The following is a 24390-nucleotide window of genomic DNA, read 5'->3' on the forward strand; positions in this document are numbered from 1 at the left end:
AGCCATTCCTTCTCAAACCCATCTCCATATTCTCTATTACAATTTCTTGTTGCTCTTTCAGGAAAGGGATCTGTTGGCAGAAAAGGGACCAGATTCCTCTGAGGCAGAGAGGACTTCGTTAGACACCAGAGGGGGGCCGCTGGGTAAGGAGGAAGGAGTTTTTCCTCTGTGTGGTCACATTCTGGCAATTCTCAAACTAATCTGTAGGTTCTTTCAGTGTTTTGGGGAAGACACATGGGTCCAAGAATCAAAATAAGAGGAGATGTATTTTAACATAATATGAAATGGGGTCAAACGCCTGAATGCACCCCTGAGAGAAGCATCCTGCACTCCTGTCTCCCCACTTCCCTTTGTCTCTCGCAGGTGAAAGGAGGATGCCGGCAAGACCTCCTCCTCCATCTCTTCATCCTGGTGGAGGGGAAGCAGCGGCTGAGGAACCAGATCAGGTAGGGGGAAGGAGCTATGGGGGGAAAGAGGTGGGGGTTGAGAGACAGGGCGTTTCTGAGACAGAACAAGTTTCTCTGCATCTCTTTGCTTCTGTCACAGCAGCTCTTCAGAAAATGCCATCCCATAATGTTTATCTGCTGAGAATAAGGAACAGTCACCTCACCTTGGCTAACCTTCTGAATGACACTAGTGTTATTTCTCAGTCCTTGCAGTTTCATTTTTATATTTATCACTGGGCACTAAAATCGGCTTCTCAGCAGTTAGCAAGCCATCTAATACGGTGGCACCGACTCACTGCTTAAAGGCCTGATTGCCTCTGTTCTGAATGCAGGGCAGCAGGGAACCAAGGACCTGAGGCAAGTCAGGACCCTTGGGAACAACAACAACAAGGCGAGGGATAACGCATCGAAGAACTCAGACTTATCCGATGTTTTGCATTGGATCCCCTCCAACCCTGGGCTGAAGTCAGCGGACGAGTGAGGGGAGCCTAGCTGTGAACTTGGGTGGCCAGACAGAACATGACTCCCTCCCTCCAACAAGGAGAGGTGCTGCTGTGGCAGCGGGGGAATGGATCTCAACGCCCATGGGTTGACGCAGAAATCATTTTTGAGGCCTCAAAATTCAAAGTTCATCATGCACAATTGGCCAAATGCTTGCTCTGACCTTGAGGGACTCTAATAACATACACTTCAAGCAGTGTGATTGTGCCCTGGTTTTACAACGGGACCCAAGTTGTGATGGATGTGTCTCTATTTAGCTCCTTACGGGAGCTCTATCTGTAGGGCTATGTAGGCTCTTAGCCACGAGATTAAGCGAGAACAGAAATATAGCAATTATAACTGGTATTAAAAGCAAAGCAGGAGAAAGTTGTACCCCCAATAAACAAATCAAATAATTTTTCTCTTGTTTGTATATAATCCTCCCCTTCAGAAATAAGAATAAAAAATTAAGCACAGCCAGAATACCAACTGTATAAGAAACGGAGGCAAAATTCATGGAAGGGGCAATTACAGAACAAAAAAGAAGAATAAATAATTGAAAAATTGGACAAAAGTGCCATATAAATCTAGATCAGCAACAACCAGCGAAAGAGCCCTTAAAATTAGGCACGGTTGGTACTTAACACCTAGATGCCTAGCCTATATAAACTCAAAAAGTTCTCCCATGTGTTGGAGAGGGTGTACCAGTATGACACACCGACACCCTTTCTTGAGTGGCAGCTTGCTGGAACTGAGTAATGTAACCTTTCAGGTGGGCACCACTGGCATTATAAGAGTGGGCTCTGGCACTCCTCACGATGTTCCGTTGCACCAGAAGCGGTTTACTCATGCTGGCCACATGTCCCGGAAAGCAGTCTGTGGAGAACCACCAGCTCCCTCGGCCTGAAAAGTGAGATGAGTGCCACAACCCCACAATCGCCTTTGACTGGACTTAAACGTCCAGGGGTCATTTGCCTTTTTTTACCTTTATAAGAGAACAAAGGAAATGTTCCTGTTAAGTTCTGATACCTCCTTTCCTGAAAAATAGCACTGCCGACACATGTGGTGGGTGTGTCCAAAAGTAGATTAGTTCTGGGGAAGGGTTTTTGCAAAGATCTCTTTGATCACAAGACAGACAGAACCTGTGACCCCAGGAATGGCTCTGCTTAACCTGTACAGTCAGGAAACAAATAATTTATAACTCATCTGGTAACCACGGCAAGAATGACCATTGCCTGAACATGAAATACATTGCAAATATGGACCTTTTTATTTCCTTTTAGGGTCTAGTGTGCTTTGAAGATGTCGCTGTTTGTTTCACGGCGGAGGAGTGGGCGTTGCTGGATCCTGCCCAGAGAGCTCTGCATAAGGAGGTTACAGAGGAGAATCGTGGTATCCTGGCCTCTCTCAGTAAGACTCCTAGTTGCATCATGAGATCTGTTTTGCAATTCCATACATATATCTCTATTGTGAGGGAGCTCAATAGCGCTGCCTTCAGCAGCTGGGCTTCCAACACCTCCACAAGTCACCTTGAATGGAGGACTGTTTGGTCTGGGAATGTACTTCCTTAAACAGAGATCAGGCTGGTCTGAACTGCCCAAACCTTTTAAAAGGAGGCTTCATTCTTATAAAGGTAAAGGGAGCCTTTTTAAATTGCAAATCGGCTTTTGTTGGTACTGCTTTTTCTTTCCATCTTGGGCCTATACCTTTCAGGCAGCTGTTGTAGCATACATATACAGGTTTCCCCCCTCATCTTTGGGTACCTTTCCCCCCATTATACCTGAAAGGGAAGCTTCCAGTTTTTTAACAAAGATTATTTTCAGCATTTTTGTTCAACTCGTTATAAATCATTTCCCCGAAGACTTTTACTATCTTACACAAACACAACATGTCAAAACAAAAAAAAAATCCTTCCAGTAGCACCTTAAAGACCAACTAAGTTAGTTCTTGGTATGAGCTTTCGTGTGCATGCACACTTCTTCAGATACACACACAAAAGCTCATACCAAGAACTAACTTAGTTGGTCTTTAAGGTGCTTCTGGAAGGAATTTTTTTTTGTTTTGACTATGGCAGACCAACACGGCTACCTATCTGTAACTGAAACACAACATGTGAAAAAGGTCCTTCCTTCCCTTGACATTCCCAGCATTTGATTTGGTCTTGTACATTTTAGCTAAGTTACTAGGAGTCAAATGCCATCTATACATCATTTTCCTATAGTGTTCTTTTAACTCATAACATGCTGTAAACTTCAAATCTCCATTCCACAGTCTTTCCCGAGCTGCCATTTCAATGTTGTATCATATATCCATTGCTCAGTGTATGATCAGCAATTTGTCTTTCCAGGTCACCTTCAAAGGTAGCCCCACATAGAGTGCATTGCAGTAGTCTAAGCGAGAGATAACTAGAGCATGCACCGCTTTGGTGAGACTATCAATGGGCAGGGAGGGCCTCAGCCTGCGTACCAGGTGGAGCTGGTAGACAGCTGCCATGGACACAGAACTGACCTGCACCTCCATGGACAGCTGTGAGTCCAGAATGATTCCCAGGCCGCACACCTGGTCCTTCAGGGGCACAGTTACCCCATTCAGGACCAGGGAGTCCTCCATACCCACTCACCCCCTGTCCTCCAAGAACAGTACTTCTGTCTTGTCAGGATTCAACCTCAATCAGTTAACCACCATCCATCCTCCAACCGCCTCCAGACACTCACACAGGACCTTCACTGCCCTCACTGGTTCTGATTTAAAAGAGAGGTAGAGCTGGGTATCATCCGCATACTGATGAACACCCAGCCCAAACCCCCTGATGATCTCTCCCATCGGCTGCATGTAGATGTTGAAAATCCATATCTCTTTGTTGCAGGTGGTGATGAATTAGAAATGAAGAACCAGCGAATCCATGACAAAATCCACGCAGTGGAGAACCCCTATCAATATGTGGAGTGTGGAGAGAGCTCTCATTCCTCATCCCATCCAAGAAGTCCTACTGGGAAGAAAAAGCATCAGTGCTTGGAATGTGGGAAGAGCTTCCGTCAGAGGGCCCATCTCACAGCCCATCAAATGAGTCATAAAGGAGAGAAACCTTATCAGTGCTTGGAATGTGGGAAGAGCTTCAGTAAGAAGGCCTATGTCACTTCCCATCAAAGAATTCATACAAGGGAGAAACCCTACCAGTGCTTGCACTGTGGGAAGAGCTTCAATCAGAGGTCCCATCTCACTATCCATGAGAGAATTCATACAAGGGAGAAACCATATCAGTGCTTGGAATGTGGAAAGCGCTTCAGTCAGAGGTCCCATCTCACTACCCATCAAATAATTCATACAGGGGAGAAACCTTATCAGTGCTTGGAATGTGGGAAGGGCTTCAGTTCAAAGGCCTATGTCACTTCCCATCAAAAAATCCATACAAGGGAGAAACCCTATCAGTGCTTGCATTGTGGAAAGATTCACTCAGAAAGGAAGTCTCACTTCCCATCAAAGAACTCATACCTGGGAGAGAGTCCACATAAATGCTTGGAATGTGGAGAGAGTTTTAGTCAGGAGTCACTTCTCACTTCCCATCAAAGAACTCACAGCAGGGAGAATCAGAATCCCCTTGAATCATTGGATTGTTGCATTGGATTGGACGGTGAGAGTCATCTTCTCCAACCCCCTGCAATGAAGGATATTCAACAAAAAAATTCATGACAGATGGCCATCAAATCTTTGCTTAAAATCCTTCAATTCAAGAAGATACCAGCCTCACCTGTACTTGTTTGTTCCACAGTCAAACAGTTCTTGCTGTCAGAAAGTTCTTCCTGATGTTTCATCAGATTCCCCTACTTGTATCTTGAATGCATTGGTGTGTCCTTCCACCTTCCACTTGCTTAAAAAGCAGGTTTGCGCACCCTTCCATGGCACAGCCCTTTCGATGTTGGAAGATGTCTATCACATCTCCTTCTCCATCTCCTTTTCTCCATAATAAACATCCCGGCTCCCTCAACCGTTTCTCCAAAGTCTTTGTTTCCAGAGCCTTGATCGCCTTGGTCTCCCTCCTCTGCACCCATTCCAGCTTGTCAGGGATGAAGCAGATCCAGAACTCTGGTTCATACGGTTTGGCCCCAGAAGCATCAAAGCCATTGTGGAGACAGAATGTGTGCAGCATAACATTCCTGCATTGCAGGGGGTTGGGCTGGAAGACTCTTGGGGTTCCTGCCAACTGTATGATTCTGTGATGATGCAGCCTAGAATGGCATCAGATTTTTATTTTGCTGCTGCATCTCACTGTTGACTCACTACAAACTTGTGGCCTACACAAGCCCTTGATCCTTTTCCAGTACGGTGGTACCTCAGGTTAAGAACTTAATTCATTCCAGAGGTCTGTTCTTAACCTGAAACTGTTCTTAACCTGAGGTACCACTTTAGCTAATGGGGCCTCCCGCTGCTGCCGCTGCACGATTTTTGTTCTCATCCTGAAGCAAAGTTCTTAACCAGAGGTAATATTTCTGGGTAAGCGGAGTCTGTAACCTGAAGCGTCTGTAACTCAAGTTACCACTGTATATGCATGTTATTCCTGCCTACGTGCAGAACCTGATATTTATCCCTACTGAAATTCATTTATTGCATTCAAATACACCTCCCCCCCCAAGGTTCTTCCCCCCTTCCCCCCAAGGTTCTCACAATAACCCTGTGAGGTTGGTCAGGATGTGAAGCAGTGCCAGGCCCCCAAGGACACCTGGTGAGCATCAGGGCCAAGTAGGAATTTGAACCCAGGTCTGCCAAGTCATACTCTGACACTCTAACCACTATACCACACTAGCTCTGTCATGAGACTCTCAGAAATTGTGCATTCATGCGCTTCGGCTTCATGTTTAGGCACAGTGTTCCAGTCCTTGTACTTAAAAGTTCTGTACACATGTATCAAAACAATAATATAATAGTGCATTTAAGGTACTGTTAGCTAGGGGGGCAGAAAGGGTGAGTAACCATCTACAGTGGTACCTTGGTTCTCAAACTTTATCCGCTCTGGAAGTCCATTCCCAAACCAAAGCATTCCAAAACCAAGATGCGCTTTTCCATAGAAAGTAATGCAAAATGGATTAATCCATTTCAGACTTTTAATAACAACCCCTAAAACACAAACACAAAAGCCGCAAAAATAAATAGCAAAAACAGGACAGACCTCAGCATAACACTCAAGAGAACCAAGGTACCACTGTATGTCTTTTCAAATGTGTTTGTGGGAAGGTGGTTATTCTTTTGTATTGATTCTTGCTTTTATTATGTATTTTGTGTTTTTATTTTGTATTTTTATGCTGTGAAGCACTCTGAGATCTTCTGGTGAAAGTCATTATACGAATGTAATAAATTAAATGGCAAAGTAGTCATAAACAATAAATAAAACTTTAGAACACACAACCAGACTGAAGAATACCCACATAAATCATGAGAAGTTATAAAATATACAAAAACCTACAGCTACAACCCCACCCCCAAACCTGCTAAACCCAAGTCTCTGTTCAGCAGCCTCAGCTTTTGTAGCTGGAGTCAGTCTGGACTCTGCTAGGCCACATGGGGAAAGGCCTGCAAGGCAGGAGAAGGCCTTAGAGGACTCACAGCCAGGATGGGCTCTGTCCTCATCCGCGATCTCAGCTGCTGTGGCTGGAGTCCATTTGTACCCCCATCCCCCTGGACCAAAGGATTAAAAGGACAGAAAAGGAGATTCCACGAATTACTGGGACTCTCCTTCCTTGGAGGCCTGTAAACAGATGGCCATCCGTCGTGGATGCTTCAGCTGCGATTCCGGCATTGCAGGAGGAGGCGCGACTAGATGACCCTGGGAGTCCCCCCAACCCTCCGATTCCCCCTCGGGGTTTCCCCCTTCCAGCTGCCCCTCCTGCTGCCGTTTCCAAGGGAGGGAGCAGCTCAGCCCGCCAGCCAAGAGGGGCCCCCAAATCCTCCTGCTTTGGAGAGGGAGAGAAGCGGCGCTCGGCTGGCCAAGGGTTAAGAGGAGCGGAGCTGCATTCCTAGAGCAGACAGGAAAAGGGGAAGCAGGCTGGTCCTCCTGAGCCCAAGCCCCTCCCTCCGCAGCGCCTTCCTTGCTGGAGAGGAAGGGATCTGCCCGCTCTCCTCTGGGATCTGGTGATCCTCCTCTCCCTTCCCCAGAGGGTGAATTGGGGAGAAGGGGAGGGTGCATTGGGGGTCTTCCCTATCCATGCAGCGTGGGACCCCCCCTCCCCCATCCACGGTAAAAGGTGGAACCGTTCAGGGAGGGGGAGGGTTCCTCATCCATCTTGGGGGCGGAGGAGAAGCAGCAGCAGCAGCAGCTGTGGAAGCAGCTCAGGTTGGGGGCAGGAGCCTTGTGGGGGAAGAGGCGGAGGGGTGGGGCAGCCAGATCACCCTGGTTGTCCTCCTCTGCCCACCTCCCAGTTTGCCAATATCCTTCCTAAATTCTGCTGCCCCTAACTCCGGGGGGGGGGGGTCTGCCCAGGGCAGAATAGAGTGGTGCTGTTAATTCCCTTGATCTGGACTCCAGACCTCTGTAGCTGCAGCCTACACCCTACGTTCTCCATCTTACACTTGGGTAGCTGGTTCTCCCTGCCTAAGTGAAGAATCTTACATTTGTCCCTCTGGAAATTCCTCAGTGACATCTGTACTTTCTCTAAGGTCCATCTTTAGTTAGAAAGGCAATGTATCACGTCTTGAGAGAAGCGTCATGCACTCCTGGCTTCCCACTTACCTTTGTCTCTCGCAGGTGACGGGAGATAGCCGGCAAGACCTCCTCATCCATCTTTTCTGGAACCAGCTCAGGTAGGGGAAAGCGGTCTTGTGGGGAAAGAGGCGGAGGGGTGGGGCAGCCAGGGGGCCTCTGGAGTCCCAGGAATCTCTCGCCTCTTCCTCTTGGCTTCTGTCAAACAGCCCTTAACAAAGACTGACAATGTTATGGAAGAAGGTTTACGTGCTAAGAATAAGCAACCTCCACCTCACCTTAATTCTCCTTCTGAATGTCATTACCGTTATTTATCGATCGTTACAGCCTTATTTGTCTATTTATTGTGAAATCCTAAAATACGCTTCTCAACAGTTTACCAACCATTAAAAAACCCCACAGTAACCAGGACTAAGGCTGGGCCATAACTGCTTTTCAACATCTAAGGTACTGCCAGCTAAACACCACACTAGGGCGGTATATCACAATATTGGAAAGCAGCCCATGTCAAAGCAGCAGTGCTGGGGGCAGGGTGGAGGAACTGCCTTGAGACAGGCAAGGGGGACTGGTGAGGCTCAGCTGGGGGGCAGGAGGGCTTCTTTGGGTCTTCTCGCTCCCCAGCTGAGCAAGCCCCATGTCCCACTGGTGCACGTCCAGGCCTAACCAGGATTCGCCTAAGCAGCCCCATCTGTTTCCCCAGCATCTGCACATTGTCCCCCCTGTGTCCCTTGATCTTCACCTTGGGGCATTGGGATAACCATGCACACAACAAAACAAACAATAAAATAATTCCATTACGATGTTAAAAGAAGCACCCATACTTAAAATGTGCAGCAAAACAATCCCATTAAAACAGGGCGGTACTTAACAGGCAGGAAACGAAAAAACTCCCCACAATTCATAGAGGATACTCTTCATACTGGTTAAGAGGAGGACCTTTCTCTCTCTCTCTTTAAAGAGTTCACTGTCCTTTGAAGACGTCGCTGTTTGTTTCCTGTGTGAGCAGTGGGCATTGCTGGATCCTGATTAGAGAGCTCTGCAAAGGGAAGTTCTAGTCGAGAATTGTGGGATCATGGCCTCTCTGGGTAAGGCTGTCTGATGAAGCTTAATATCTGTTTTGAAATTCCATACATATATGTGGTAAACCTCCCAGATTTTGATGGATTTTGACAGCGCCACCTACAGCATCTGGGATTCTCACACCCACACAATTTACCTTGAATGGAGGCTACTGAATGTTTTGCCTGCCAATATTCTTCCACCACTTATGTCTTTTTAAACAAGGATCAGGCTGGTCTGAACTGCCCAGGCCTTTTTTTAAAGCAGGCTTCAGAGTGGTTATGGAAGTGGACGTAGCTTCTGTCCTTTTTTATTATTATTATTGAAAGCTTTCAACATACAATGCAACAAAAACCAAACTAATGTAAATATAGAGAAGAAAACAACAGAAATGAAAAAGAGAGAAAAGTTAAGTATCATAAAAACGGAGAAGGAGAAGATGGAACCAGGTAATGCCTTCTTAAGAGGCATTAATGTTTTATATAAGGAACAATGGACAAAGATTATAATAAACAATGTTGTCTCAGAGAAATGTAACATTAGGAAAGGAAAAAGACAATGGTGCCTACTCTCTCTGTTATTATTTATCCTTACCTTAGAAATGTTACTGCAAAATGTTAGGAATAGTGACAAAAATAAGGGAATAAAAGTTGGCAAACAAAATTATAAAACAAAAGATGATATTGTCTTAACCCTGGAAGAACCTCTAGAAGGTATATTAGAGTTATTAAAGGAGGTAATTGAATTTGGAAAATTGGCGGGTTTTAAAATAAATAAAGATAAAACCAAAATGTTAGTTAAAAACATGGATAACCAAGCTAAAATGAAATTAGGGGAAATTACCGGCTGGGAAATAGAGAAAAAAGTGAAGTGTTTAGGAATGTGGGTATCAACAAAGGATCATATCGTCTATAATGATATCAATGCGAAAACTTTTGGGGGGGGAATTAAAAAGATTTAGATACGTGAGACAGAATGCAATGGGGAGAATGCAATGGGCAATAATATTTTCCCCAGAATTCTATTTTTATTCCAAACAATCCCAATACTTAATGACACACGATGCCTAAAAGATTGACAAAAAAGACCTGTTTAAGTTTATTCAGAGGGGGAATAAATGTAGGATAAAACATAAGATTCTCATTGATAGAAAAGACAGAGGAGGGTCTGCACTCCCATATTTGGAATTGTATTTTGAAGCTGCCTGCCTGTGTTGGATAAAAGACTAGATGTCAAACACAGCTGGCATACTTGAGTCTGGTATGGCAAAGTGGGAAGGCGAAAAACCTTCACCAACCATGTTATTAGAAAATACTTAATTTAGGGTATGGGGAAAAATACAAAAAAGAAAAGAAAACACTTTCAATAATTGGGGGCTCTATTTTTTGCTCTGGCTCTAATCCGTTTCTCTCTTTGCTGCAGATGGTGATAAATCAGAAATGAAGAACAAGGGAGACTATGATGAAATCCCCACAGAGGAGAAACCAAGTAAATATTTGGAATGTGGAAAGAGCTTTAGTCAAAGCTCCCATTCAGCTTCCCAAAAAAGGAATTCCATTGGGAAGAAACCGTACCAGTGCTTGGACTGTGGGAAGAGCTTCAATCAGAGGGGTCATCTCACTATCCATGAAAGAATTCATACAGGGGAGAAACCATATAAGTGCTTGGAATGTGGGAAGAGCTTTAGTTACAGGTGCAGCCTCAGTTCCCATCAAAGAATTCACACAGGGGAGAAACCTTATCAGTGCGTGGAATGTGGAAAGAGGTTTATTCGGGGGGAACAACTCATGGTCCACCAAAGAATTCATACAGGGGAGAAACCTTTTCAGTGCTTGGAATGTGGAAAGAGCTTTAGTCAAAGTGCCACTCTCACTTCCCATCAAAGAATTCATACAAGAGAAAAACCTTATCAGTGTTTGGAATGTGGGCAGAGCTTCAACTGGAAATATAATCTCACTTCCCATCAAAGAATTCATAGAAGAGAAAAACCTTATCAGTGCTTAGAATGTGGACAGAGTTTCAGGGAAAGCGCCAAGCTCACTTCCCATCAAAGAATTCATACAGGGGAGAAACCCTATCAGTGCCTGGAATGTGGAAAGAGCTTTAAACAGAAGGGAGGTCTAACTTCCCATCAAATAATTCATACAGGGGAGAAACCATTTCAGTGCAGGGAATGTGGGAGGAGATTCACTCATAGTGGCAATCTCACTTCCCATGAAAGAACTCATACCTGGGAGAGCCCATATAAATGCTTGGAATGTGGAAGAAGTTTCAGCCAGGACTCCTATCTCATTTCCCATCAAATAATTCATACAGGGGCAAGACCATATAAATGTTTGGAATGTGGAAAGAGTTTTAGTCAGGAGTCCTATCTTACTTCCCATAAAAGAACTCATAGTGGGGAGAATCACAGTCTCCCAGAATCTTTGAGCTGTTGCATTGGATTGGATGGTGAGGGCCGTCTTCTCCAACCCCCTGCAATGCAGGATTTTCAACAAAAGAATTCATGACAGATGGCCATCCAACCTTTGCTTAAAATCCTTCAAGAAGAGTCCACCACGTGAACTAGTTTGTTCCAAAGTCAAACAGTTCTTACTGTGAGAAAATTCTGCCTGATGTTTAATCAGATTCTCCTTACTTGTATCTTGAATGCACTGATGTGGGTCCTTGCCACGAAAAAGCAAGTTTGCTTGGATTGGGTCCTTCCACCGGAGCAGGAGAAAGCAAGCTTGCTCCCTCTTCCACGGCCCAGCTCTTTAGATATTGGAAGATGTCTATCACAACTCCTCCTCAGTTTTCTCTTCTCCATGATAAACATCCCCATCTCCCTCAGCTGTTCCTCAATAGACTTGGTTTCCAGACCCTCGATCGCCTTGGTCTCCCTCCTCTGCACCCATTCCAGCTCATCAGAGATGAAGCTCATTCAGAATCTGGCACCAAAGGTTTGGTCCCAGAGACATCAAAGCCATTGTGGAGATACAAAGGAAGCAGCTTGCAAAAGGGATGGAGGTAACCCAAAATGCATCATCCGTAGTGAAGTGCATAAGCTGCGTTACTGAGAGGAAGCTGAAACCTCCTTTCCCGCCCCGTATGCAACATCTCTTTCCTGCATTTCAAGGGGTTTGACTAAAGGACCCACCGTGCTCCTTCCAACTCTACAATGCTATGGTTCTATTGATGCAGCTTAGAATAGCCTTAGCCTTTCTTTGTTGGTGCTTCACTCTGTTGACATAAGAGCCCTAGATGCTTTTTATGTGTGCTACTGGCTAGCTAGTTGTCCCTCATCTTGTATTTGTGCAGCTGGTTGTGCCTGCCTAAATGCACATCCTGACATATTGAAATTCATGAATTGCATTCCTATAACACCCTTTCCTTGAAGGTGCTGTTACACAGTTCTTCCCTATCTCATTTAATGCTGACTATATAATCCTGTGAGATAAGTTTGGCTGTAAAGCAGTTCCTGGCCTCCAAGTTCACACAGTGAGCTTCATGGCTGAGTGGGGATTTGAACCCAGGTCTGCCAGGTCATAGTTCAGCACTCTAACCACTATATCACACAGCTCTATAATGAAACTCACAGAAAGTGTGCATGCATTTTTTATTTTTATATTGTGTTTTTACACCATGAATTGCCCTGAGATCTTTGAATGAAGGGTGGTATAATATTTTACAAACACCCAAATAGATAAAACTAAAGTAGTTAGAAATAATTTATAAAAAATACACAGCCAAACTGAAGAATAGCCACATAAACCACAAGAAGATGTAAAATAAAGAAACAAATACCAACCTCAGAACGCCCAACCATACCTCCTAAGTCCAAGGGTTTATTCAGCAGCCTCAGCTTTCGTAGCTGGAGTCAGTCCGTCCACCAAGTCATTCTAGGGCCTACTCTTCCAGGCCACTTGTGAAAAGGCCTACAAGGCAGGGAGCAGGTCTTCCAGGACTCACGGCCAAGATGGTATCTGGCCTTTTCAATAGAGACAGTTGGAGTGGGGAGTGAGGGGGTAGTAGCAGGGTTGGTTAGAGCAGTAGAATAGGAACAGCATAATAATGCCCCTTGTTTCAGTTTTAATAAAGTAAAAAAAAGGAACAGGAACATCTGAAAGCACATGCTTATGTACACAAAGTTACCTTGAACTTCTTGCTTATTATTTAATAAATCAGTTATACTCCAGACGCATCATTCCTTGGTATGTTGGTTGTGAAGTGTTCAGATAAGAGTCATTGGGGTGGCAGCAGGAAGAAAGGGGGGTTTGATGAATGACCCAGTAAAGACTGAGCTCACAGCTGGGCCCCTTGAATACAGTGGGAAGGTGGCGCAGGAGGGTGTGGGCACTGCCAGAGCGAAGGTGGTGGCGACACAACATGGGGAGATAAACGCAGCCTCTGCATGGTACATTCTGAAGTGTTCAAAATGCTTCATAAAAAGAAACTCTTACAACATACCTGTGAGGTGAACCGGTAGCATTACCCCAATAATGCTACTGTGGCTTCACTGCCTTTCTCCTAGTTATGACCGGTGTTGCAGTTAAATACTTTTGAAACAGCCCCACTCTTAGAGGAAGGGGGGTGCGGTGAGGATGGGCTGCCCCGAGTGTCATGGGGGGGTGACATTGCCCCCTTGGACACTTGCTGCAGCTAGCGCCCCTGTGGGTGGCTAGCCCTGCCCCCAGGTGCACAGCTTGTGTGCTGCTCCAGGTTCCCTCGCAGCCTAATACTTTGGCTCACTTTCCCTCAGCCTCCCTCCCTCTCAGCAATGCCCCTCCTGAGGCGTTTTCTTTTGTGCGCCAGACCCAGGGGATCCCTGGGCCCTCTTCTTTCTCTCCGACCCCCGGAGCCTGTCTCCCCCCCCCCCCCGACTCAGCCCCTCTTCCTCTCCTTCTTCTCCTCAGGCCAGAGCCACTTCTCCCTCAGAGCAGCCTCTCCTCCTCCTCCCTTCCTCCCATCTCAGCTCCAGCCTCAAAACTCCCTCAGAAAAGGCGCCTCTCATCTTCCCGCCAAAAAGGCTGGCTCCGCCCCTGCCTCCGGCTGGCCAATCAGAGAGAGGCTCCTGCCCCCTGGTGGCCTTGCTGAGGCACTGCGCCCCCAGACTCGGCCGAGGCTCAGCTGTCCATCTCTCTCTCACCGCCCCCCCTTAATATTGGATCCTTGCTGCTTTCTGCAAGTGCGCCTGGAAAGTGGGGCTGCTCGGAGGGGGGCTGAGCTCTGTCTCCCCGGAGATGGAAAGGCGCCTGGGACTTGGCCCTCATTGCTGGGGCAGGCAAAAGAGAAGGAGAAAAGAACCCAGGGAGGAAGGGGGGTCCCCCCAACCCTCCGATTCCCCCTCGGGGTTTCCCCCTTCCAGCTGCCCCTCCTGCTGCTGTTTCCAAGGGAGGGAGCAGCTCAGCTCGCCAGCCAAGAGGGGCCCCCGGCGGGGCTGGCGAGGGAGAGAAGCGGCGCTCGGCTGGCCAAGGGTTAAGAGGAGCGGAGCTGCATTCCTAGAGCAGACAGGAAAGGTCCTCCCGAGCCCTTCCTTCCCGCTCTCTGCTCCGCCTCTTCTGGGATCTGGTGAGCCTCCTCTCCCTTCGCCAGAGGGTGCGCTGGGGGTCTTCCCAATCCATGCAGCGTGGGACCCCCCCTCCCCCATGCACGGTAAAAGGGGAAGGACCCCTGGACAGCTGAGGGGTCCAAGGGGGTTCTGGGGTGCGGCTCCCATCGCTGATTTGAGGGAGCCGGCCTTGGTCAGGTGACCAGCAGGGACACCGGGCTGAGGGCCAGAGCGCACGGTGTTGACCTTCCCGCAGGAGCGGTACCTATTGATCTGTTGCACTTGCATGCTTTCGAACTGCTAGCTTGGCAGGAGCGGGAAGCTCACTCCCTTCTGCTGTGTCCAACCACCGACCTCACGATCAGCAACCAGAAGGGGCTCAGTGGTTTAGACCACAAGGGTCCTAGTCTAGTCCAACCCTGTGCAATGCAGAAATTTCCACTAAAATGTTGGGCGAAATGGGTAGGGGGTAGACTCAGGCCCGTCTTAAGCATATCCGGCGCCCCCCCATTTTGACCTTTTTGAAGGGGGGGACCCCAAAGTTGTTGAGCTTTTATAGGAAAGGCTGCTCCCACCCTCGCGCGCAGCCGGACATCAGCTGCCGCGGTGGGATCGTGGTGTGGGGCTGGGCAGCCGGGCACAATGGGGGAGGCAGGGGGGCAGGCAGGGGTCTCGTTTGGGCAGGGACAGGCGAAGCAAGCCAGGCCATCTGCGTCGCTGCAGCAGAGAAGCACACTCGCTCAGCTGCATCCTTGCTTGGGGAGGAAGGCGGGGGGGGGGAGCATGACATGGTTCGTGTGAAGGAGTGCCGAGGTGGTGGGGGCAGCGGGAGGAGGGAGGGGCACTGGGGGCAGCAGTTGCAGTGTGTAGCCTGGAGCACAAGGTAGAGTGGATGGGGGGAGCGGTGGTAGAGTCAGGTTTATTATGTGCAGAGCTCGGGATGCAAGCACACGCCACGCAGCCAGCAGCCAAGGTGGTGTGTCGCGGAGCCAGCAGAGAGCGCTCCAGACTGCGGGAAAGCATGCGGAGCCTTCCTGCTTCCGACAGGGGCTGGAGGCACCAAGCCCCTGCTCTGCCTCGCATACCTCCCCGCTCTCCCCTCCCCGGACTCTCCGCCTGGCACCCTGCACTGCTTGGCGCCCTGGCTCGCCACACCACTACGCCCCATAGAAAAGACGTCCCTGGATAGACCCCTGGATGCCACCTGGATCTCCTTGGAGAAAAGGGGGGGGGGTAGAGATGCCATAACAAAAGTGCGGGAGCTCAGCCCATAATCTGGCTGATGCATTTTGGACCAGTCTCCGAGTCCTCTTCAAAGGCAGCTCCACGTAGAGTTAAGGTTACCAGATTTTTTTCAATTACTCTGGGGACACTTTTCAACTTCAATGGATTTTGTATGGGGACTGAGTTGTAAATCTGGGGGCTGTAACATTAACGTAGAGGCAACGCACTCAGCAAAGGAGACTTTAATAGAATTGTGGAGTTGGAAGGGACCCTGAGGGGCATCTCGTCAAAACCACGGTAATATAGCCATTTCTATTATAGCATCACTGACGCTTTAAAAACCTCCATGGTAGGAGAGTCCACCACCTTCTGAGGGAGGGTGTTCCATTGCTGAGAATAAGGAACAGCCCCCTCCCCTTATTTTTCCTTCTGAACGTCGCTAGCATTATTTAACAGTAGTTTCTGTTTTATTTTTCTAAATAGTAGAAATACTAAAATATGCTTCCCACCAGTTTCCAGTCCATAAAAAACCATGGCCAGGATACACCTAACCACAAGGGTAGGCAAACTAAGGCCTGGATCCGGCCCAATCGCCTTTTCAATCCAGCCCACGGATGGTCCGGGAATCAGCATGTTTTTACATGAGTGTAATGTGTGCTTTTATTTAAAATGCATCTCTGGGTTATGTGTGGGCTTAGGAATTTGTTCATATTTTTTTCCAAAATATAGTCTGGCCCCCCACAAGGTCTGAGGGACAGTGGACCGTCCCCCTGCTGAAAAAGTTTGCTGACCTCTGCCTAACCAGCTCCATCTGTTGCAAAACTGGGCTTTCCCTACCCTCTTCTCCTTGTGCTCCCATATGCATCTTGAGGTTGGCCTAATGCACACAACAAAACACAAAATAAAACAATTCCAGTAAGATGTTAAAAGAAGCATCCATACGTACAATCTGCAGCAAGACAATCCCATTAAAACAGCACAGGCGGGAAACAACAAATCAGTTCATAGTAGATCATCTCTCTTTTTCTTCTTAGAGTTCACTGGGCTTTGAAGGCGTCATTGTTCGTTTCCTGGGTGAGGAGTGGGCGTTGCTGGACCCTGACCAGAAAGCTCTGCATACAGAAGTCATAGAGGAGAATAATAGGGGATAATTGTGGGATCATGGCCTCTCTTGGTAAGGTTCCCCGCTGGATCAATATGTTTTGAAATGCCTTACATATATATGTGATGAACATCCTAGATTTTGATGGATTTTGACAGCGCCACCTACAGCATCTGGGATTCTCGCACCTACACAATTTACCTTGAATGGAGGCTATTGACTGTTTTGTCTGCGAATATTCTTCCTCCATTTATGCCTTTTTAAACAAGGATCAGGCTGGTCTGAACTGCCCAGTCCTTTTTAAATGTAGGTTTCAGAGTTGTTAGGGAAATTGAAGTAGCTTTTATTTGTTGTTGTTGAAAGTTTTCAATAGAATTAAAAACCAACTAATCTATATAAACATAGAGAAGAACAGTAACAAAGAGAGAAAGAAAAAACAGAAAACAGGGAAAAGAGAGTGAGAGAGAAGAAAAAATAAAACACAGTGCCCTCTACCAGGGGTAGATCTTAACCCTTATCTCACAAAAAATGGTATCAACGCTCCCAGCTCTCACCAGGGAACTTCCCTTACTTTTCCCAACCTCCTTCCCTGGGAGATGATCCCTTCCCTGCCTCTCCCGCAGGGTCCTTCATCAGTAATACAGCAGCTTTCTGTGAATATCCTCATCAGACCAGTGTAGAGGACTTCAAAATACGAAATAAAACAAGGACAAAAGTAGAACTAACAAAAAAAATGAGTAAAGCTACAGTAAGTATCATTGAAAAAGGAAAAAAGAAATAAAGGAAATAAATAGAGAAGACTTCCCATTCTCCCTCTGCCCATTATGTACTGTATATTCAGATGGTTCAAAGTACAGTGGTCCCTCGGGTGAAGTACTTAATTCGTTCCGGAGGTCCGTTCTTAACCTGAAGCACCACTGAAGCTAATGGGGCCTCCTGCTGCCGCCGGGCCGCCGGAGCACGATTTCTGTTCTCATCTTGAAGCAATGTTCTTAACCTGAAGCACTATTTCTGGGTTAGTGGAGTCTGTAACCTGAAGCGTATGTAACCCAAGGTACCACTGTATTCAAAGCATTCACTCCAGGATAATATTCAGCTGCATTGCAAGACAATGCCCAGCTGTTCCTCAATCTGCTAGGCGGTTTTTTCTCAATCATCAATCCCAGACACCTCAAATTCGTTCCTTTTGCTTTCCATGCAAAAAATCCAGTTGTTATTATCACTAGCTATCAAGAAAATTCTTCCTCCAGTCCAGTATAACAAATGTTTCTTATCTGGATAATAATGAATAATTCTTTACTTATTATATGTTCATTAATTTGTACCCAATCCCATCTCCTGTTGGCCATGATGCCCCATCTTGATTTAGGAAGAAAAATCCTTCCATTTCCACTTCTTTATTTTTCTGGTTCTTCCAAATTGTTGCAAATCAATTGCAAACCAATTAATTCAGTTTCATATAATTTCCCCAAACCGGCTTTTCCATTCCACGTATAAGATATGTCCAAGATGAACCTCTATTGCTGTTTATTGTTCTCAGTTAATCTCTAGATAACATCAGGTAAAGGGACCCCTGACCGTTAGGTCCAGTTGCAGACGACTCTGGGGTTGCAGCGCTCATCTCGCTTTATTGGCCGAGGGAGCCGGCGTACAGCTTCCGGGTCATGTAGCCAGCATGACTAAGCCACTTCTGGCGAACCAGAGCAGTGCACGGAAATGCTGTTTACCTTCCCGCTGGAGCGATACCTATTTATCTACTTGCACTTGGACGTGCTTTCGAACTGCTAGGTTGGCAGGAGCAGGGACCGAGCAACGGGATCTCACCCCGCCATGGGGATTCGAACCGCCGACCTTCTGATCGGCAAGTCCTAGGCTCAGTGGTTTAACCCACAGCGCCACCCGGATCCCTAGTATTAACCAAAATCATTATACATCAGCTGCTCCTTTACATCCCTGCCTACGGAAAAAGTGAATCTTAATAAGACTCACCCTGTATATATATTCAGTGACAGCTGGTGTGGTTATTACTCCATCTTCCCTTTAAACATTTGCTTGAATTTTAGTAAGTTCCATTTTTCAGAGTTCATTGTTGTCTTCCAACTAGTACCTCTGCATTTTCCTTGTTCAGATCCATTTTTTTGCTGCTTAACTGCAGCTCTTATGTTCCTGCTCATGCTGCCCAAGGTCACTTCAGATATTCCTCCACAGAGATTACAACCTCAGATAAATCTGGCTCTCAAACAGGATAATTTATCAAACAGCTCGGCCATTAGAATCTCTGTCCCTCTCCAACACACAGCAGGCACATCTGGTCCAGTACCTCCAGGTCACCTGTTTCGCCTCTATGCCAAGCTGCGTCACGCTCCTCTCAACCTCTTCGTGGCCTGAGTTCCTTCCATAGTAACAGAGTAGACTGTATTCTTGCTAGTCTGAAGAGTCGTAAAATGCAATTCCTGCGTTTCTCCCTCCAGAAACACCAAACAATGCACAGAGATGATTGTAAACACAAATCGAGTGACCAATCAGTCAGTCCTTAGTCAGAGGAGGGCAGGCATAGTAAGACTTTTTCAAATTCCCAGTAAAACACAAAAACATCTGCCCTCCTCTTTCCTCAGCCAAAAGTCCCACATTCCCGACACTTGCTTCTTCTTTTCATTAATCAGGAGAGGGCAAGGGAAAGCACAGGGGGAAATAGTCTAACAGAAAACAGTCTGCCCCCCTCCTTCTCTATTCAAGTCTGCTGCAGGGGTTTTCCCATGTTAAAATTCCATTTAAATATCTTCAGAAATTCCAGTTCTTACACGACAGCTGGTTAAGCCGCAGCCTGCGTTGCATATTTTGTCCAGAGAATGCTCTTAGTTTCATCCAATTAGCCAAATTGAAGGAGGAATCTTTCCATGCTTCATTAAAAGGCTCTGGAGGCTGGTTCTTTGGCAGAGAACTCACTCCCAGCGTCCCCTTCATTTCTTCTTTCATGGAGGCAGTCATGGGGTCAACCAACATCTACATGCACCTTAGTCTTTCTGATTCTTCCCAGAGACGTCCAGGAGAGGTCATGCCTCATTCTTTCCCTCCCTCTGCCTGAACTTATTCAAAATCCCCAGAGGGGTTCTAAAGAACTGCCACCCTTGAGTCTGGGTGTTGACCAGAAGCCTAAAAGTCCTTCCATTCCACTTCTTTCATTTTTCTCTCTCCAGACAAGTTACCAGCTGCTTGGTGGCTTTCCCGCCTGAGTTTACTTCACTTTGAACAAAAGATCATTTCTCTCCCAGCTCTTTCTCTGCCATCAAGAATGTTTCTTAGTGTTTCTGTCCATAGCTCCATTCCTTTGCTCCAGAATAACGGTTAAGATACAACCTTGATAGAGGGCTTCTTTCTTTTTCTCTTCTTCTTCTGTTATTTGTTTGTTTCTTTTTCCATTTATTCTCTCTGCTTTATTATTATTTAGTTTGGCTTTCATTGTATTTAATGTTGAAAATCCCTGAAAAGAAACTTCTTATCTCAGTGTGAAAAGTGGCTCCTTCAGAGCATGTTAGGTTCATCCCAATTCATCTCCCAATCTTCAAAGGGAGAGCGTGGTACTGGTATCTTTGCCCTGGCTGTCATAAATCATCACATAATCTCTACTGGCAGGGTGTTGACAGCCCAGAACTAGCCGGCCTCCCCCACCCTGGAGTCACCGCTTCTGTCAAAGACAACTGATATTAGCGATGGAACAGATTCCATGATTGGGCCAAACAAAATCCATCCCAAAATCCATCCCAGAAAAGAGCCAGGGTTTTGGGATCTCAGGTTCCCATAAAGATGTCTCTGAATGCCAGTCAACAAAGGCAGTGAACCCTAAAGTAAGTCCTCCCATCTTACTCCCTTCAGTTCTTCCTCTCTCACAAGCATTAATGAGCAATGTTCAATAATTGCGGGCTCCATTTCTTGCTGAGCCTCTAATTCATCTCTCTCTTTGTTGCAGGGGATGATGAATTGGAAATGGAGGACAAGGGAGACCATGACGAAATCCACACAGAGGAGAAACCAAGTAAATATTTGGAATGTGGAAAGAGCTTCAATCAAAGCTCCCATTCAACTTCCCCTCGAAGAAATCCCATTGGGAAGAAACCCTACCAGTGCTTGGAGTGTGGGAAGAGCTTCTGTCGGAGGGGTCATCTCATTATTCATGAAAGAATTCATACTGGGGAGAAACCATATCAGTGTGAGGAATGTCAAAAGTGCTTCAGTCACAGGTCCAGCCTCACTACCCATCAAAGACTTCATACAGGGGAGAAGCCTTATGAGTGCTTGGAATGTGGAAAGAGCTTCAGTCAAAAGTTCCAGCTCATTTCCCATCAACGAATTCATACACGGGAGAAACCTTTTCAATGCCTGGAATGTGGAAAGAGCTTCAGTCACAGGTCCAGCCTCATTTTCCATCAAAGAATTCATACAGGGGAAAAACCTTTTCCATACTTGGATTGTGGAAAGAGCTTCAATCAAAGCTCCCATTCAACTTCCCATCAAAGAAATCCCATTGGGAAGAAACCGTATCAGTGCTTGGAATGTGGAAAGAGCTTCACTCGGAGCGGTCATCTCATTATCCATGAAAGAATTCATACAGGGGAGAAACCATATCAGTGTGAGGAATGTCAAAAGTGCTTCAGTCACAGGTGCAGCTTCATTTCACATCAAAGAATTCATACAGGGGAAAAACCTTATCGGTGCTTGGAATGTGGAAAGAGTTTCAGTCGGAGTGATCTACTCACAGTCCATCAAAGAATTCATACAGGGGAAAAACCTTTTCAGTGCTCGGAATGTGGAAAGCGTTTCAATCAGAGTGCCACCCTTGCTGCCCATCAAAGAATTCATAAAAAACCATATCAGTGCTCAGAATGTGGAAAGAGCTTCAATGAGAGCACTAAACTCACTTCCCATCAGATTATTCATAGAGGGGAGAGACCATTTCAGTGCTTGGAATGTGGAAAGAGATTCACACAGAAGGCAGGTCTCACTTCCCATCAAAGAACTCACTCCTGGGAGAGCCCATATAAATGCTTGGAATGTGGAAGGAGTTTTAGTCAGGACTCCCATCTCATTTCCCATCAAATAATTCATACAATGGAGAGACCATATAAATGTTTGGAATGTGGAGAATGTTTTAGTCAGGAGTCCTTTCTCACTTCCCATCAAAGAACTCATAGTGGGGAGAATCAGATTCCCCTTGATTCATTGAATTGTTGCATTGGGTTGGATGGTGAGTCTCATCTGCTCGAACCCCCTGCAATGCAGGATTTTCAAGAAAAGCATTCATGACAGATGACCATCCAACTTTTGCTTAAAACCCTTCCAATTCAAGAAGAGTCCACCCCCACCTGTACTTGTTTGTTCCACAGTCAAACAGTTCTTGCTGTCAGAAAGTTCTTCCTGATGTTTCATCAGATTTTCCTTACTTGTATCTTGAATGCATTGGTTTGGGTCCTTTCACCAGAACAGGAAAAATCAAGTTTGCTCAATCTTCCATGGCACAACCCTTTAGATATTGTAAGATGTGTTTCAGATCTCCTCCTCCATCTCCTTTTCTCCATAATAAACATCCCGGCTCCCTCAACCGTTTCTCCAAAGTCTTGGTTGGATTCTATGTTGATGAAGCCTATAATAGCATTAGTTGGGTTTTTTCTTTGCTGCATCTCACTGTTGACTCACTACAAGCTTGTGGTCTACTAAGAGGACTTAATCCTTTTCACATATATGTGTTGCTGATTAATCCTGCCTACTTGCAGAACCTGTTATTTGTCCCTACTGAAATTCATTTATTGCATTCAAATACCACCTTTTCCTCCAAGGTGCTGCTACATGGTTCTCCCCCTCCTCTTTTAATCCTTTATTTCTGTTTCTATTTTCTGTTGTTACTGTATTTCGCCAGATCTTAACCTATTGCAATATTTGGAAGAATGGAATCCCATCCTCTTTTAATCCTGGCAATAACCCTGTGAGGTTGGTCAGAATGTGAAGCAGTGCCAGGCCCCCAAGGACACCTGGTGAGCCTCATGGCCGAGTAGGAATTTGAACCCAGGTCTGCCAAGTCATACTCTGACACTCTAACCACTATACCACGCTAGCTCTGTCATGAGACTGTCAGAAGTTGTGCCTTTGTGCGCTTCTGCTTCACGTTTAGGCGCAGTGTTCTGGTCCTTGTTTTTAAAGTTGTGTATACCTGTATAAAAAGAATAATATAATACTGCATTTCAGTGCTTTTGGGGGGGTACGCAGGGTACACATACCCCTAAACATTTTGTGAATCCTTGTACTTTTGTCCATTTACTGTATTTATTTTTCCTGATTTGAACTATAAAATGGTGATTTTCTTGAGTCAAAATGAGAGCACACCTAAACCTTTTTTAAGAAAAAAAACACTGGTGCATTTAAGGTACGGTTAGCTAGAGAGGCAGAAAGGGAAAGTTTGGGCTGCTGCGTGTGAATGTTGATTGACGGAAAGTCAGAAAGGGGGGGCTGAGTTACTACAGCATAATAACCAGGGCTTTGTTTAATTAAACCATCTATGTCCTTTCAAATGTGTTTGTGGGGTTGTGGTTATTCTTTTGTTTTGATTCATGTTTTTATTATGTCTTTTGTGTTTTTATTTTGTATTTATATGCTGTGAAGCACTCTGATATCTTCAGGAGAAAGTCATCATACAAATGTAATAAATAAATAAATAAATAAATAAATAAATAAATAAATAAATAAATAAATGCAAAGTAGTCATAAGCAATAAATAGAACATTAAAATACACAACCACACTGAAAAATAGCCACATAAATCACAAGAAGATCTAAAATACAGATAGAAAAACCTATAGCAACAACAAACCTGCTAAGGCCAAGAGTTTGTTCAGCGGCCCCAGCTTTTGTAGCTGGAGTCCATCTGCTCATCACCTTGGACCCGGCCCCCTCATCTGGTGGAGAAAGCCTGCAAGGAAACAGTTGGAGGTTGAACTCAGAAGTATAGGAACATCCTTGTAATACCTATTGTTACAGTAGTAATAAAGTAATGAAGAATGAGCAGAAAAAAATGGAAGATTTGAAAGCATACACTTAATGTTAGGGTTGCCTTATTTCAAAAAGTAAAAACCAGGACCCCCCCTCAAAAACAGTTTTATGAAAATGCCAGAAAAACATAATTTTCCAATTGGTTGGCCTAAGATCTAGGACAAAGAACCACATTCCACTAATTCCCCCCTGACGTCAGTTCCACTTTTAAATCCTGGTAATGTCTGGGAAAATCTGGACCTACGGCAGCCCTAACTTATCTACAAGTTATCATGAAATTAGTGTTTATTTTTAATAAATCAGTTGTACTCCACCTCACACCTCATTCTTTGCTACATTGGGGGTGAAGTGTTCAGGTCAGAGTTCTGGGGTGGCAGTGGGAATAAGGGGGTGTTTGCTGAAAGGCCCATCTGTGCCCCTTGAATGCAGAGGGAAGAGGGAGCAGAAGTGGGTGGGAGCAACACGGGGAGAGAAACAACATCCGTGTGGTACATTCTGAAGCGTTTTTCAAAGTGCTCCATAAAAAGAAACTTCTATAACATTCCTATAAGGTAGACCAGTAGCATACGCACACCTTTCCTTAAACTTCAGCTGCTAAAATGAGCTGTTACACTTCAGGTAAATTGATGTTCCTGTTTCTAGACTGGGTGGGGGAAAGCTCAAATCGGTTTCTGTTACTTCCCTCTCGCTCCTTTCCTTAGTGATTTAGGTGTAGCAGTTCAATCCTTTTCACCCTGACCAGGTTCCTTTCCCTCAGCCTCCCTCCCTCTCAGCAATGCCCCTCCTGAGGCGTTTTCTTTTGTGCGCCAGACCCCGGGGA

The 24390-nt window shown here is 45.8% G+C and overlaps 4 protein-coding genes across 8 annotated transcripts in view; all 4 read left to right on the forward strand.

Moving 5' to 3' along the window:
- LOC310828916 (uncharacterized protein) overlaps nt 1-12853 on the forward strand; it is a 42285-nt gene extending 29432 nt beyond the window's left edge. For 3 of the 4 annotated variants that reach the window (XM_083706975.1, XM_083706971.1, XM_083706973.1), the window contains 3 exons: nt 8576-8702; nt 10099-11235; nt 11284-12853. In XM_083706975.1, coding sequence (XP_083563101.1) covers nt 8690-8702; nt 10099-11186 — 1101 coding nt within the window. In that variant the 5' untranslated portion in view covers nt 8576-8689 and the 3' untranslated portion in view covers nt 11187-11235; nt 11284-12853. Of the gene's footprint in view, nt 1-7007; nt 7077-7662; nt 7719-8575; nt 8703-10098; nt 11236-11283 lie in introns of those variants that run through there. The other variant, XM_083706974.1, reaches the window with a different exon arrangement.
- LOC310828788 (uncharacterized protein) overlaps nt 1-24390 on the forward strand; it is a 52251-nt gene that overhangs the window by 3901 nt on the left and 23960 nt on the right. The window contains exons 3-4 of the mRNA XM_083706634.1: nt 62-143; nt 364-446. Coding sequence (XP_083562760.1) covers nt 62-143; nt 364-446 — 165 coding nt within the window. The remainder of the gene's footprint in view (nt 1-61; nt 144-363; nt 447-24390) is intronic.
- LOC310828991 (uncharacterized protein) lies at nt 1875-6331 on the forward strand. The gene is made up of 2 exons (XM_083707125.1): nt 1875-2336; nt 3793-6331. Exon 2 carries the CDS (start codon nt 3810-3812, stop codon nt 4614-4616), a length of 807 nt encoding a protein of 268 aa, XP_083563251.1. The 5' UTR covers nt 1875-2336; nt 3793-3809; the 3' UTR covers nt 4617-6331.
- On the forward strand, nt 6761-22128 carry LOC310828883 (uncharacterized protein). Of its 2 annotated transcripts, XM_083706885.1 has the most exons (3): nt 6761-7049; nt 16465-16604; nt 20500-22128. In XM_083706885.1, the coding sequence occupies exons 2-3, from the start codon at nt 16592-16594 to the stop codon at nt 21831-21833; spliced, it is 1347 nt and encodes a 448-aa protein (XP_083563011.1). In that variant the 5' UTR covers nt 6761-7049; nt 16465-16591; the 3' UTR covers nt 21834-22128. The 2 variants fall into 2 exon arrangements, with proteins under 2 accessions (XP_083563011.1, XP_083563012.1); XM_083706886.1 differs by lacking the exons at nt 6761-7049; nt 16465-16604 and adding an exon at nt 19299-20377.

Source organism: Podarcis gaigeae (genome assembly GCF_964106915.1).
Source record: "Podarcis gaigeae genome assembly, chromosome: 13".
Lineage (NCBI taxonomy): Eukaryota > Metazoa > Chordata > Lepidosauria > Squamata > Lacertidae > Podarcis > Podarcis gaigeae.